This window comes from Dryobates pubescens, chromosome 1, assembly GCF_014839835.1.
Source record: "Dryobates pubescens isolate bDryPub1 chromosome 1, bDryPub1.pri, whole genome shotgun sequence".
Classification (NCBI taxonomy): domain Eukaryota; kingdom Metazoa; phylum Chordata; class Aves; order Piciformes; family Picidae; genus Dryobates; species Dryobates pubescens.
The window spans coordinates 62,725,764-62,740,877 of record NC_071612.1 but is presented as its reverse complement, the minus strand read 5'-3'; the positions used below and the strand labels follow the sequence as shown (position 1 = coordinate 62,740,877).

At 50.0% G+C, this 15,114-nt stretch overlaps 1 protein-coding gene across 2 annotated transcripts; it reads left to right on the top strand.

Moving 5' to 3' along the window:
- Nucleotides 1-7,095: 7,095 nt before the first annotated feature.
- On the top strand, nt 7,096-13,937 carry GLYCTK (glycerate kinase). Of its 2 annotated transcripts, none has more exons than XM_009906285.2 (5): nt 7,096-7,328; nt 9,255-9,626; nt 9,982-10,133; nt 11,799-11,974; nt 12,559-13,937. In XM_009906285.2, the coding sequence occupies exons 2-5, from the start codon at nt 9,340-9,342 to the stop codon at nt 13,462-13,464; spliced, it is 1,521 nt and encodes a 506-aa protein (XP_009904587.2). In that variant the 5' UTR covers nt 7,096-7,328; nt 9,255-9,339; the 3' UTR covers nt 13,465-13,937. The 2 variants fall into 2 exon arrangements, with proteins under 2 accessions (XP_009904587.2, XP_054023148.1); XM_054167173.1 differs by lacking the exon at nt 7,096-7,328 and adding an exon at nt 8,157-8,239.
- Nucleotides 13,938-15,114: the final 1,177 nt, after the last annotated feature.

Here is a 15,114-nt window from a genome sequence, read left to right as displayed (position 1 = left end):
CCCGGCGGCGGGCATGCGCACCCCGGTGCCTCTCAGGCGCCCTCGGGCTCTCTCCGTGCAGCCTGTATTATGCCTGATACGGAATTAAGTGTACTTTCCCGCGCTAAGTAGCCGGGAAGCAGAGTTTTAAGGGGCGCAGAGCCTCTCGGGGTGGGGGTTCCCGCAGGAGCTAGGCAGTGACGGGACCGAGAGGTCCCTCCCCAGGGCACTGTCCAGTGCGCTTCTCCTTCGCTGCCAGAGCTCAGTCCCGCCCGTGTCTGTACGCGCTGTGAGGCCAGGATTAGCACCTTGCCCTTTGAAACACGCAGTGATCGCTTTCTCCTTCTTTCCCCCTACTTTCAGCTCAGTTATTACACAGTTTTATTTCCCAGTGACTTTTATTCTAAGAGCTGTCTTCTCAGCGCTGCTACAGGAACACCACAGCTGCAGCACTAGGGGCTTACAACCACACAAGGCGTCACGTAAAGAGCAGCAGCAGACATTTGACCTTTGAGAAAGACGCCCTGGCTTTTTGTGGCTGATGCTCCGATACGGGCACCTTGGAAATATTTTTTTCTTTCTTTCTTTCTTTCTTTTTTTTTTCCTTTTCTTTCTTCCTCTCATGCATATTGATGTCAGGCTCCGTGTTCATGATTTTGTACATGTCTCAACCTTAAAAAGTTATTCTTGGAGCAGCTGTATCAAACCCACCCCCCGCCACCCCTGAAGGTTGCCAGCACCTCGCTATTTTAATTTCAGAACAACACCGGATCTTTTGTCATTTCAGTCCCCCAGAAACTCAGAATCAAAAGGAAGAATAATAAACCCCGGATGCCTTCATAAATGTTAATTGCCTTTTCCTTTCATAGTCTGCAGAACACAGTGTGATTTTTGCTTTTAGAATCGCATTGCCCTCCTGTGGTCGAACAACAGTAAGTCCGGGAGCTATTGTCAGAGGTCTGCCGGCACGTCATTCAAACGTGCTTCATTATTTTGTATGCATGCACAATTTAGTGAAACTAAAGTCTTTTGTCAGATTACTTGCTCTTACTGTTCTGACTAGAGTTCGCTGTTACAGGTTTAAACATCTAACCTGCTTCACCCTCTCAAGGTGTGATGGGTTTGGCTCGTCACAATGATTCACCAATTTTTACCTTGAAATGGAGACAAGATTTTCACATCAAAGTCTAGAGAGACTCAGCAGAAGTCACCCTTGTTACTCCCGAGGGTCTCAGGGTCAGCTACCCCACTGCAGGTCAGTTCAAAACCTACAGTTAATTTCTTTGTGTGATGAGAGAATGTAGAGAAGCACGGAATGGGAAGCCTCTTGCACACTGTAAATTGCATGATCAAAGCCTGGATTATCTCATGTGGGTGACTCACTAATACCATCATAAGACAATTTACTTCAAAACACCTACAATACTTAGCTAAGTTTTAGAGTTGTGTAACACTGTGGGTTGTTGATTTGATATTTTGTCACTCCTTTTTTATTCTTTCTTCTGCCTTTCTTCCTAATCACTGGAACTTGGGTTTGTCAGTTTATACCAAGCTGGAATTTATCTGGCAGGATAATTTGATCTCCTAGCAAAATGTCACATTAAGTAGGAATTATGGATAATGCCCCTGTAAAACTAGTTAATGGAAAAAAACCTGTTTAATTGCTGCTTGAATAATATTGATCAAATGCAGTCATTCTACCTATGCATTTCTATGTTGGATACCACCATGACCTGCACAATACAGACAGACCTGTGCTTGCTCAGATGGGTGGGCATGAATTCCAGAGAGATACTTACAGAAACAGCACTGCTCAGGTGATTATTTTCTGTTGGACTCTGCTGGGAATGATCATTCTCTGTGGGTAACAGTCATGACTGAAGGCTTGCATGGAGGACTTGTATCCTGCAGTGTGGCATTTTTTTGATGGGCTCTCGAAACTAAGGATGATGCTCTGAAGCAGCAAACCCTGTCCCTGCTATTACAACACAGAATCACAGAAGTGTGGGAAGAAGGGCCCCCTGGAGCTGCCTGCTCCACCCTCCTGCTTGGCCATGGCCTTGCCTAGCCAAATCCTGGAAACCATGTGGTATGAAGACCACAGCTTCTCTGAGTGGCCTAATCCAGTGCTGTGCAACCTGTTCTCTGAAGAACTTTTTACTGATGCCCAAAGTGAACAACCTGACTTGCAAATTGTGGCCATTGCTCCTTATACTTTCTACCACTGCCTCTGCTGTCTCTATAACCAACTTTCATGTAGTTGTTGCTGCCATTAGCTTGCTCATTAGGTGGTTGCACCACTTGGTTCCCAGCCTGCCCTGATACGTGGGGATCCTGTTTCAACAGGAAGACTTCCCACTTCTTGCTGAGCATCATGAGGCTTCTGTTTTCCCTGGCCTTTGGTTTGTCACAGTTCCTCTGGAAGGTGGCTCCACTGTTGGATGTATTGGCGTTTCCCCCAGATGTGGCACTTTACGCCACCCTCCAGGTCACTAATGAAGCCATAGGGTGACATGAACCCCAACAGGGAGTCACTGTCTATTACTAGCTGTTAACTGGACTCTGAATCACTGATTTCTACCCTCTGACCCTTGAGTAGTCAAGCTGTTTTCCAACAAGCCTAACAGTGTGTTTGCTGAGCCCACACTTCTCCTGAGAATAGTGTCCAAAACTTCACTGAAGTCGAGGTAGATTACATCTGCTTTCTGCTTTCCCCGTAGCCTCTTGTCTCAGCCTAGAGGGCATCTGTAATTGTCATCCTGTGACTGATTAATGTTCCTGGCTCTTTCTCCTCTCATATTATTTCCATCTGAGAAGATCATAATTTTTGCCTATTAATCCCAAAGAGCATGGCCTTGTATTTGTAGTGCTGAATTCCGACCCCTTTCTATTATTCCATTCCTCAAGGCTGGCAACTTTTCTCTAGAATACTATGATCCTTCCCTGTATTTTAAGTGACTCTCAACTTTGATTGCAAGTTGACTCAGAATAGGGAGTTTGAGAAATTGCAGGATGAAACAAAGTAGACTTGGCATGGGCTTGGCTTCAGGGTAGTACTGTTCTGCATTGAGCTACAGAAGGATTTTCTAGTGAAAAATTTTTCTTCCCTCCAATCTCCAGTGCATGGGAAAATCATTTCCAAAAGGTATATAGGGAGTGAAGGGAGTGTGACCTAGAAAAACTAGTAAGATGCATATGTCAAATGCAGTTAATTTTTTTACTGATGATATTGATCTATATATAAAAAATGCTGAACAGAACACTTATCTTCCCTGTGTTTGGCCTTGGGCAACATCCCCCATCAAAGGCAAAGAGACCCTGTTGACACTTTCCTGTTGAGTAAATCAGGCATGAGAGCAACATCTTTCTTCCCCAAGAAACATATAGGAAGCCATGTATTGGAAATTAGGACTCCTGGGTTTCCCAACAGCTCAGCATATTCTTGAAGCAAAGGTGTTCAGACCCCAGCCTACATTCTTCTTTGCCTGCCTGGAAAACTCTCTGTGCAGCTCTCTGGCCTCATTGTACTGTGTCTGTCCAGCATCGGTTGCAGGAGCACCACAGTGCTTTGGCCATTGGAATGTGCTGCCCAGGGAGGTGGTGGAGTCATCATCACTGGAGGTGTTTAGGAGGAGACTTGATGGGGTGCTTGGTGCCATGGTTTAGTTGATTAGGTGGTGTTGGATGATAGGTTGGACTCGACAATCTCAAAGATCTCTTCCAGCCTGGTTACAGAATCACAGCATCACCAAGGTTGGAAGAGACCTCAAAGATCATCAATTCCAACCTGTCACCACAGACCTCATGACTAAACCATGGCACTAAGTGCCACATCCAATGCCATCTTGAACACCTCCAGGGATGGTGACTCCACCACCTCCCTGGGCAGCACATTCCCATGGCTAACAACTCTCTCTGTGAAGAACTTTCTCCTCACCTCGAGCCTAAACTTCCCCTGGTGCAGCGTGAGACTGTGTCCTCTTGTTCTGGTGCTGGTTGCCTGGGAGAAGAGACCAACCCCCACCTGGCTACAACTACCCTTCAGGTAGTTGTAGAGAGCAATAAGGTCACCCCTGAGCCTCCTCTTCTCCAGGCTAAACACCCCCAGCTCCCTCAGCCTCTCCTCACAGGGCTGTGCTCGAGGCCTCTCCCCAGCCTTGTTGCCCTTCTCTGGACACGTTCAAGCATCTCAATGTCCTCCTTAAACTGAGGGCCCCAGAACTGGACACAGGACTCAAGGTGTGGCCTAACCAGTGCTGGGTACAGGGGCACAATGACTTCCCTGCTCCTGCTGGCCACACCTATTCTATTCTATTCTATTCTATTCTATTCTATTCTATTCTATTCTATTCTACTCTACTCTACTCTACTCTACTCTACTCTACTCTACTCTATTCTATTCTATTCTTATTCCTATTCCTATTCCCATTCTCATTCCTATTCCTATTCCTATTCCCATTCTCATTCCTATTCCTATTCCCATTCCTATTCCTATTCCTATTCCCATTCTCATTCCTATTCCATTCTAAATACAGTGAGCACAGGCAAAAGGACCTTTCACCCTGCCTGTCCCTGAGCACCCCCTTGTGCCCTGGACCCTTCAGAGCTGCCCAGTGATGAGCTGGTCCATCCCAGCTGCAGACATTTTCTATTTTACAAGTTCTGAATGAGGCAGTGCAGTAATTTTATGCAAATCCACGTGCAGATTAAAAAATTAATCAAATTCTGAAATTTTCATTTAAAGAGATTAGTCTTGAGAAATCCCCTGTCTAATCCTCCCAGAACAGTCACTTGGAACAAACCTTCGCCGCTTTGTTTTCCTCCTGGGTTCAGCGCCTCTCCTGGAAAATGTTCTCGGAATGCTTTTGGGACCATCTGGAGCAGCAAGTTTGAGCCTGAGCGGAGCTTGCCTGGCAAATTAAAGTTGATCTATCAAATGATAGAAAAGATGTGTCAGTAAGTGGGAACAGGGGACTTAAAGGCAGTAACATCGCAGCTCTCTTGCACTTCACAGGTAAGCTCCCATGGCGATGCTTGAGCGATGAAGCCTCGGTGAGCCTCGCAGTAATTCACCTTCCAAGGGGCGAGGAGAAAGTCATGTAGCAGGAAAAACGAGTAGCAGGAGACACTGCTAAAACTTGCTGTGTTTGGTAGTTTCCTGCTGTAACACAGATGTAATCTGTCTTTTAGAGCTTGAACTCAAAATTCTCCTCAGAACAATTGGGGTTTGATCCTGTGCCATCTCGAATCTTTTCCAAGCCCCTCAGGGATTTTTGGAGTTGCCCCTGTACATGCTAGGCCAGCTGCCAATCACTGCCACGCTGGGGGAAATCCAGAGTTGTCCCCTTGACATTAAAAATAAACTAACTTAGACCCCTGAAGATCTCAGTTATTTAGCCACCTCAGAGCATTGATGGGCAGTATCCCTCAATCTTGCAGCACCTGAAACACTCAGGATCTGCGACTGGGTTGGCCTGCAACAAGCCCAATTGCCCCGACTTCAAGGAAGCCACAAGCCTGTGGTGCAAACCCCTGAACAAACCTCTAGCCACAGCACCTGAAGTAGCTGAGCTCTGCTCAGCAATGGCAGACTGGCCCTAGACGGGAATGTTTGTCTGGCTTTCAAGTACCTGCCACAGAGTGAGGCGTTGGCTCATTTTCCTCACTGCATGGGCATGGCCAGCTCATTTATTCACTGCTTTCCTCCCCAGTGTGACTCCAAGTTTATGGCTCAGACTATGCCCCCCTATGTCCATGCTTTTGGTCTCATGCCACAATCCAATTTACCTGGCAGCTTACCACATTTCTTCCCCTGGTGCTGGATTGTTTCTGTCTCCCTCTGACTTTGGCTCTTTGCCTGCAGAATTGCTTTAATTAAAAAGTTAATGAAAGGTAATGCAAACGAGCACTTTGCCTGTATTTTATCACAGTCCAGCTCCTCTCCCTCCCTCTTTCCCAGAGATGGTGAAAATGAGGAGCTGGGATTTTGCTGCTTTTTGTTGAGACTTAACAATAGAAATTTCTGCAGGCTTAGGAGGAGCCCTATGAAGAAAGTGCTTATAATGGTAATGCACGGAAACAAGTATGTAGATGGTGAACATTATTCATCAATGAAAGCTGAGGAAGTTTTCATTAAAAGAGGATTAATCTAAACCCCTTACAGTCTTCCTGCTCTCTTTGGACAGGCAATTCTTAGCATCATTTTCCTCCTAAGCTTAATGCAAACGTCTAGAAATTGTTCCAAGAGACTGTCTATTCCCCAGCTCCAAATTATCCCGAGCAGAGACAAAGAGAAGGTGTCAAACCTGAGCCCTGCTACTGGCTGTATCATGTTACCTTATATCCATATAGAAGGGAGCTTGCTCGCCCCTGGGTGATTTCCCCAAGAAACCAAGACTGGTGGTGAAGCAGTAAGAGTCACATCATCACCCCTTCTCCCAGCCCAGATTCCTCCCATCCTGCAGTGGGAAGAGGAAAAGGCAGGGATGTGAGAATGTAATTTCCTCACAAGCAATACACAGCAGCTAACTGGCAATTACATCACTTCTAGACCCACCATCTGTGGAGGCAGTCTGAGAGTTGCCATTTGGATTATTTTTCTTTCCAGGGCTGCCTGTGCTTTGGTGTGGGGTGGTGTTCGGTTCTCTTGGTCTCGTTCTTAAAGTCCTAGTAAAACAAGAAGGAGTTTTGCTTTATGTTAATATCCGTGTAACACTGCTTTATAGCTGTTCCCTGATGACATTTAGTACCCTGTGCCTGAGACTGCATAAATAAATAACACAAAGATGGGTTTGTGGCATCGTTAGCAGCACCCCCATTCCAAGGGGAGCCTTCGGCAAGCCTGCATGTCTAATCGGAGCTGACAGAGAGCAGAATAACACACTGAGACCTCCAGAGCTAATGGGGCTGTGCCAAATTCCGCTCTCTGTTGCACTGGTGTAAAGCTGGATAACCTCTGACTGCAGGGGGGAGCGCTTGTACCACGTTCACTCTGCATTTACACCTGTGCACTGCGATGGGAGGCAGGCGGCCTGCCCTGGAGTCCTTCAAAGCGATGGGAGGATGCACGCTGGCTTCAGCTGGCTCTGGAGCTGGCCTCCATGGTTAAACTATAATCTGAGTTCAGAGTGCAGAAAACAGATTACATGCCTGCTATTGTGGTGAAATGCTTTCCAGAGCAAGCATTAGCAGTATGTACACAGTGCCAGATGAATTAAGCTGGCACTTCTGTTTGCAGCTCCGGTAGGAGAGGATTGCTTTTCAACACCTCGCGTCTGCTGTGCCGTGTCTGGAGTCGGAGCTGAGTGGAGCTGCCGGGAGGACACATGTGACAGGAGCCACGGGTGCAGGTCTGGTTGTTCTTAATTCCCCTGGTCATCAGGGTCAGCTGTGCACAAAACCATCAAGGCAGGGACAGAGTCTGTTAAAAGCCTTAGGCTCTCTTTTCCTAAACTCCCTGACTCCATTTAAGCCTTTTTCTCCAACTACTTCTGCAAGCCCTGTATCACAGCTCAGACGAGGCGACCTGGGGCGCGATGCACCTCTGTTTTGTAACCTCTTCCTTTGATTGCACTGTGCTGCCAGGTGAATCAGAGATCTGCTGGGATGCTAATCTCAGTTCCTGAGAGGTGTACAGATGACTTCACTGGTGTTAGCTCTGTTACTCTGGCCCTCATTGTAAGAGGGCTGAGGCTCAGTGGTTTAAACTGCTGGCAGCATGAGCTGCCATAAAGTTCAAGTCTAGTAACTAAGCGGTCAGGACACCCTGTCTTTTATTCTTATCTCTCCTTGTGATTGAGAAGCTAAAGGAAGGTAGTTTAATCTGCCTTGGGTTTGCCCTTAAAATGTTTCTCCTAAGAATGGAGATTGTGATCGGACTTGCTGATCTCAAGTGTCTTTTCCAACTGAACTGATTCTGATATTTTTTGTCTGGCAAGCCAATGATTTTTCATATCACAGTATCACCAAGGTTGGAAGAGACCTCAAAGGTTTTCAAGACCCTGCCCAATACATTTCAGAGTGTGCCCAGGTTTTGTTGCCTGAGAAGGTGCTTGTGTTGAGAATTTCACAGAGCCTTTGGGTCTGTGAAATTGAGCCCCAGCAGAGCTGCTGTAAAGCTTGTGTGGCTTAATGATTAACACCTTGCAATGCTATGGGAGTGTTAGGATAAAGAGACCTCTGGACTCCTCAGCTGCTCCAAGAGAAGCCAGCCTTGCACTGAAGCACATCAGTTTAGTGGAGAGAGGAATGACTCTCTCAGGTAATTTGAATGAGTCTGCGATCAAGTGTGTTGCCCAGGCTGCTTCAGCTTCCTGGCACCCTGCCTTAATTGCCTGCACCATAATTGCCATGAGTGGGAGAGATGCAGATCACAAAGATCTTTGATCTTGGGAAACCAACAGTGAACTTGCTGCCAGTTAACAGAAGGAAGGAGAAACACTGGGAGGGAATAGATGCATGTGTGCTGGCAGGGGCTGCCTTTCCTTTGTCAAGACAAGTGTCTGCCCTTGAGCAGTTGAGATCTTTCGGTCCGCACACAGATCTGCTGCATATAATGCTAATAGTCAGCAGAGGCTAGCTCAAATGGGCTTTCACAGACACAGCTGGCAACTTTGTCTGGATCTGATCTCTTATTTGGGCTCTAGGTGTGATTTTAATGGCTTATGAGAGGACTACAAAATAAAGGCAAATGAAGCCTTGTGTTAATTTGCTGTTTGGTGGGGAAACCTCATTATCGGTCTCTCTGTGGCCACCATCAGCAAGGGATGAGGCAGCCAGCAAGCCTGTTGTTTCTCCTAAGCCTGTGCCTGATGCTGCAGGGACACATGGAGCAGTGCACAGCCAGAGAATGAGATCAGCACTTGGCTAGCACGAGGAAGGGAGTTAATGTAGTGAAAAGCTGTTCCACTCGGGCACCCCGCTCTCTCCAGGACAGAGAGCAGCTTCCATGCTCTGGAAAGGTGTCAAACACTGAACAAATACAAATGATGGCTTGCTGGTGGCAAACTACAGTGATGGAGAAGCTGGCTGGCAGGGCTCACCTTCCCTGGAGGAGGCAATGGAATTGCAGGGGGACCACAAGCTGACAGTTTGAATGTGACACTGTCCTTCCACTCCTCCTGCCTTGGGGAGGGGTTGGAAAGTGCTGTTGGTGTGTCACCTTAACCTACGAGAAACAGGAGCTAGAGCTCCATGGCTTATGTTTTGTCTTCCCTGCTTTCTCTGTAGCAACCCTGTTTCTTCTAGTAGTGAAAAATGTTGACTTTCCTTTGCAGGGTGGAGGGTGCTGGCTGCCCCAGCTGTCAAGGCCTTGCCTGTGTTGGCAGTGTGTACAATCCCACACCACCGAGCAGACTCAGCATGTCCCTCCGCGAGCACGCACTGGCCCTCTTCCGCAGCGCAGTGGGCACTGTCCGGCCAGCCCCGATGCTCAAGAGGGCTGTGAAGCTCCAGGGAGATGGGGGGCCCCAGCTGCTGGTGAAAGAACAGGCCTTCCCAGTGAAGAGGAACCTGTACCTGGTGGGTTTTGGCAAAGCTGTGCTGGGGATGGCTGCAGCAGCAGAAGAGATCCTGGGAGACCATCTGATCCAGGGGATCATCAATGTGCCCCTCGGCATCCAGGAGAGCCTTCAGCAAGCAGGAATGCAGTAAGGGGGGAACCGTGGCTGGACAGTCCTAAGGGGAATAGGCTGCTAGATTTAACCTCTGTGTGATGTTGCTCTGAACCCCTTCGGTCCTTTCTAGCTGTCCTTGCTCTAGTGCCTACCTCTTCCACCTCACCACCCTGTTCTTCAACCTCCATCGCGTCCCAGTGGCACCAGTGACACAGCCCATGTCCTGCACTGGCTGCACTGCTTCCCTGGCCCTGGGAAAGACACCTTCCTGTCCTGGTCACTTGCTGTGTACCTTTCCTGCACCAGCTTGTTTCCCTGCTGAGTGACAGCCTAGCTGGCTGTGTAGGTGCACCTGTCAGTGGTGTGATTGCCTCTCTTACCTCACCAGGGAGATGCTCCTGAAGCCACACAGCAAAATCCAGGTGATCGAAGGTGCCAAGAACAACCTCCCCGACCCAGAGGCTTTGAAGGGAGCAACAGCCATCCAGCAGCTGGCTGAGGGCCTGACTGCCGATGACCTGCTCCTGGTGCTCATCTCAGGTTATGTGGGGATCCCATGGAGTGGGCTGAGCCGAGGGCCCCTCCAGCTGTGTATCCACACGCGACCGTGCAGCAGGGGAGTGCTGTGCCTTGCCAAGCCCTTTCAGCACCCCTGTGATTCTTTCTCTCCCTTCTCCTGCTGGCCTTTCTCCAAGGAGGCAGCAAGGAGAGGGCAAAGGGCTACCTGGTGCTGTAGTGGATGGTCTGCCTTCCAGCACTGGGGAGAGGCTGAGCTGTGTCGGCTCGGTCCTGCAATTGGGCCAAGGTGTGAAATGGTACCTCTGGGCACAACCTGCCAGCTGCTCTCATCCCTTGGCAAGGACATGCTTTCTTCCTGACCCCTCCTTACATTTGGGGATGTAGGCTTGGAGAAGCAAGCACATGGTGGACATGCATGCTCCAAATTTCTGCAGAGGTGTGATTCTCAGGATTCCCAGGGCTTTTCTGCTTCCTGGCCACTGGAAATGAGGCCCCTGTGTCCCAACACAGCTGCACACCTTGCAGGGTCAGGCATGAACACTCCCAGGCCCTGGCTGCTGGGCTCCCAAGCTGTCCCCAGAGGCAGGGCTGTGCAAAGGAGGTGGGTGCATCAGAAGGGATACAGTGACATCCCCCCAGCCTGAGATCAGCCTGGTGAGTGAGAGCTGCAGGGCAAAAGCATGCAGGGGCTTGGGGCAGTGCTGTAGGAACCCCTGGGTCCTTCTCTGCTCAGTGATTTTTTCCCTCTGGTTGCACTGATGCTGCCTGATCTGGTGCAAGAGAAAGCAGTGCCATTCGGCAAACACCCAAGTGGCTGGCATCTAGCTGCAGTTGCTGGGGATTCCCCTGGGTTTCCTCCTATCCCTTGGCTATGGGGATCTCTAAGAGACTCCTCATCCCCTCAGGGAGCCTGCACAGCATCTCCTCGCGGCTGCAGCTCCCTGTGCATGTGCACTCCCACACAGCAGCCGGTCCCCGACTGCTCCTGCCTCTCAGCTAGGTCCCTGGCTCTTGACTGAAACACAGGCATTTGCATTTGTTTTTCTTGCTCATCATGTTTTATTGATGCTGATTTGTCTCAAACCTCAGAGCAGGCTTTGCCTTTTGACAGTAGCTTTCAACTGTTCTCTGCATGACCACTCTCTGCTCAGATCTTGTTCCTTTCTACTCTGTATTTTCCATCCCTTCCACTTTTCCTAACTTCTTTTCTTGCCACCTTTTCCACATTTCCAGTGCCCACCTGTATCAGACAGGATTCCCATCCATGAGGCTATCATTCTGGGAGTGCTTTTTCTTTTGTGTTGCTCTCTCACTTTCCTTTCCTCCCAGGCCTAGATGAGTGCAGTTCAGCAGTTTTCTATCTTGCTGCAGCTAGAGCTGGTGTTTTTACACACTGGCCTGAATAAATGGAGCCAGGAAAGCAGGCAGTGTGTCCATCTGCTTGGCACTGACTGCTGTGTGAGTCGCGGAGCCTGTGCTCCCTGCTGGGCAGGGCAGCAGTGATCAAAACCCACTGCTGAAGAAGACTGAATTCTCCAGAGAAGTTAGCATATTTCCCCAACCACCCCTGCCTTCCCACTGAGCACTGGTGAGGGAAGAGGAAAGGCTCAAGCACTGAACAGCCTTTTTTCCCACCCCCCCTGTCCTACTTTTCCTGCTGTCCTTGCTATCTCTTCTACATCCTAGGGGGTGGATCTGCCCTACTGCCTGCTCCCATCCCTCCCATCCTGCTTGAAGAGAAGGAGAAGCTCACAAAGATGCTGGCTTCCCGAGGAGCTGCCATACAGGAGCTGAACACTGTCCGGAAGACTCTGTCCTTGCTGAAGGGTGGAGGGCTGGCCCGGCTCGCGTATCCTGCGCAGGTAACCGAGGGGAAGCTCCTGCTTGTCCAGAGACCACCCCCTCAAAACAGGGGTACAGGGCTTTAATCAACCACCCTAAGCATGCTTGCAGCGTTTTATCTCACTGAGTAAACCACCTCTGCACACTGTTTTGGGGCTCTGTGGCTCAGATTGCATTGAGGACCCAAACTCTCAGGGAGACAGAGGTAAAAGATTGAGGAATTCAGACTGTGCAAAATGTTGCCTGTCCCATCACACTGCCCTCAGCATACCTCAGCCCTCACTCAGCAGGCACTTCCAATGTGCTGGTGCTCCACCACAGCACTTTTAAGGCTGGGTCTGACCCTTGGCTCCCCTGGGGACTGTTCTTAGTGTGCACCATCACTGAACCCAGGCTAGGTTCAGTGGCACAGGTTACGTCTGCCATTGTCATGGTGCAGCATCAAAGGACATTTTAGATGTGCGAGTTCAAAAAGGGCCTTAAACCAAAAATGAGACAAGGTCTGCCCCTGCTGGTGCAACTGTAACTCAGAGCAGCACTTATCTTGGGGTGTGGTCACCTGTCTCTGCCTCCCATAATAATCTGCAGGCATTTCTCTTGGCAGGTGGTAAGCCTCATCCTTTCCGACGTGATTGGTGACCCCTTGGACATCATAGCAAGTGGGCCCACTGCTGCCAGCTCCCACAGCATCCAAGACTGCTTGCAGATACTCACCAAATACAACCTGCTGCACAGCCTGCCCAAGTCAGTGGAAACAGTCCTGTCCAGGTCTCCCACCAAGCCCACTGCTCCAGAAGACTACTCCCACGTTTGCAACGTCCTCATCGGATCGAACAGGCTGGCGTTAGAGGAGGCCAAACGCCAGGCTGAGGGCCTGGGCTACACAGCTGTGATTCTGAGCGCAGCAGTCCAGGGGGAGGTCAGCCAGGTCGCCATGCTGTACTGCCAGCTGATCCAGCTGCTGCACCTCGGCTTCACTGGCCTCGGAGAAGGGCCCCTGAGCGATGGGGTCAGGGGCAACCTCCTGCAGCTGGCGGCAGAGCTAGAGATCCCTGCTTTGGACCTTGCTGAGTTCCTGCAGGCCCTGCGAGGCTTAGGGCCCAAAAGACCGCTCTGCATCCTGGCTGGTGGAGAAACCACGGTGCAGCTTCAAGGAACTGGCAAGGGAGGGAGGAACCAGGAGCTGGCCCTGCGTGTGGCACTGGGGCTGCACAGGGCACAGGACATGGAGACCAGCTGCCCCCCGGGGAGCTGTGAGATCATCTTTCTTAGTGGGGGAACAGATGGGCAAGATGGGCCAACGGAGGCAGCAGGAGCCTTCTGCAGCCCAGAGCTGGTGGGTGAGGCACTGCAGGAGGGCCTCGATGTGGAGGCCTTTCTCAGCAACAATGACTCCTATACATTCTTCAGCCAGTTCCAAGATGGGCATCACCTCCTGGTGACAGGCTTGACTGGCACCAATGTCATGGACATCCAGGCTATTTTAATTAGAGCCACAGAGAGATCATGAGAGCTCCCTCTGCAGATACCCAGATGCATTTAATAGGACCAGGGATAAATGAAAGCATCAATACTGCAGGCAAATGTAACCTACTCACATTAAGAGACTGGGGTTCTAGTATCTTTGACAGAAAGAATCCACTAATGAGACACGAGTGGATATCCACAGCAAAAGCAAGCACATGTAACTGATCAGAGGAAGGTAGGAGGTCACATTACAGACACAGAGGCCAGATTTAACATTTCTGCTGAGAGCTGCCACTCTTGTGACTGTTTCAACTACAGTTAAAAGACCTCAGGGAAACCTGAGGAGACACAGAGACCCGAAGCCCAGCATGATGCACACCTAGCAGTGCAGCTAAGGAGCACATTGGCCAAGAGATACATTTGATACTGGACACATGACAGAAAGGCAGTGCACAGTGACAATGACACAGAGAGTGATACACCTTTGCTGTGCAGCATGAGGAAGGCGACAGTTAAGGTGCAGTGGCAAGCCAGCCGAGTGGAGGCTTTTTCCTCCAGCCTCCTTCCCTCCACAGGACATCTTCCCTGCTGGTAGGTTTCAGGAGAGCCTCCATGCCAGCTGTGTGTGTGTGACCAGCTTTCCCAGTGTTGTTTTCCAACTGCCTAGAGAACAGTCCTGCATTCAGCCTGAGCCACTGACCTTTCTTCTGCGCTGAGGCAGAAGTCGCTGTCACTCTGATTAACTCTGCTAATTCTCCAGAACAAAAGGCAAGGAGGCCTTCATGCTCAGGTCTCCTGCCCCATGCTGCTGAGATGATCAAAAGGCAGAGCTGCTGGAGCTGCATGTTGACAGGGAGCTGCTGCTCCGCATGCAGAAGGATGTGGTGGTTATTGCGATTTCATCACCTACTGATACGCTAGATGTGGGAGAGCAGAGCTGAGCTGGGCTTACCAGGATGCAGAGCCCACAGTGGGGCTGGATTTCAGAAGGGCTCTGCCTGTAGCAACAGGCAGGGTGGAGGTTTTGGCTGGATATTCAAAAGACTTCAGCTCGGCAGCCAGTATGACCCAACACGTCCAACTCCTTTTGAATATCTGCCTGTTGGTTACAGAGCCTAAGTGGGAGCTGAGCTCCTTTGAAAATCCAGCCCTGATTTCATAGAACATGCTTGATTCAGACAGACAGACAGACCAACCTGCTTGGTGTGGCTGATCTCACCTTGTGACACAAATCCACTCTGCTGCCAACACCCCGAGTGGTGGTGTCTCGCTGAGTGGTCGTTCCGCGCCCTGCTCCGAAAGGGATCGGAGAGCGGATTTTTGAGGAGATGTGACACCTCCTGCTCTGGTTTCAAAGCCAATATGTAACAATTAAGGATATCAGCAAGACCATCACGGGGCCCAGTACTGATGCCAGACTGGCAGCTGGACTGTCTGGGCCACAGCCCAGGCACAGCATCAAGGCAAAGCCTGGGGATTTCAAAACGCTGCTCGTGCCCTGGTGGTTTTAACCCGTCCACACATCTCCTTTGTCCTCCGAGCCTGCAGGTCTTCTGCGACGTGCCTGAACTTGCTCACGCTGGCAAACAGCTTTGAGATCTGCCGGGGAAAACCTGCCAAGCGTTTTAAAGCTCGTGGTGCTCCTATAATGTCAGGTGGCAGTCGTGCAGGAGCAGCTTCATGCCGTGCATTT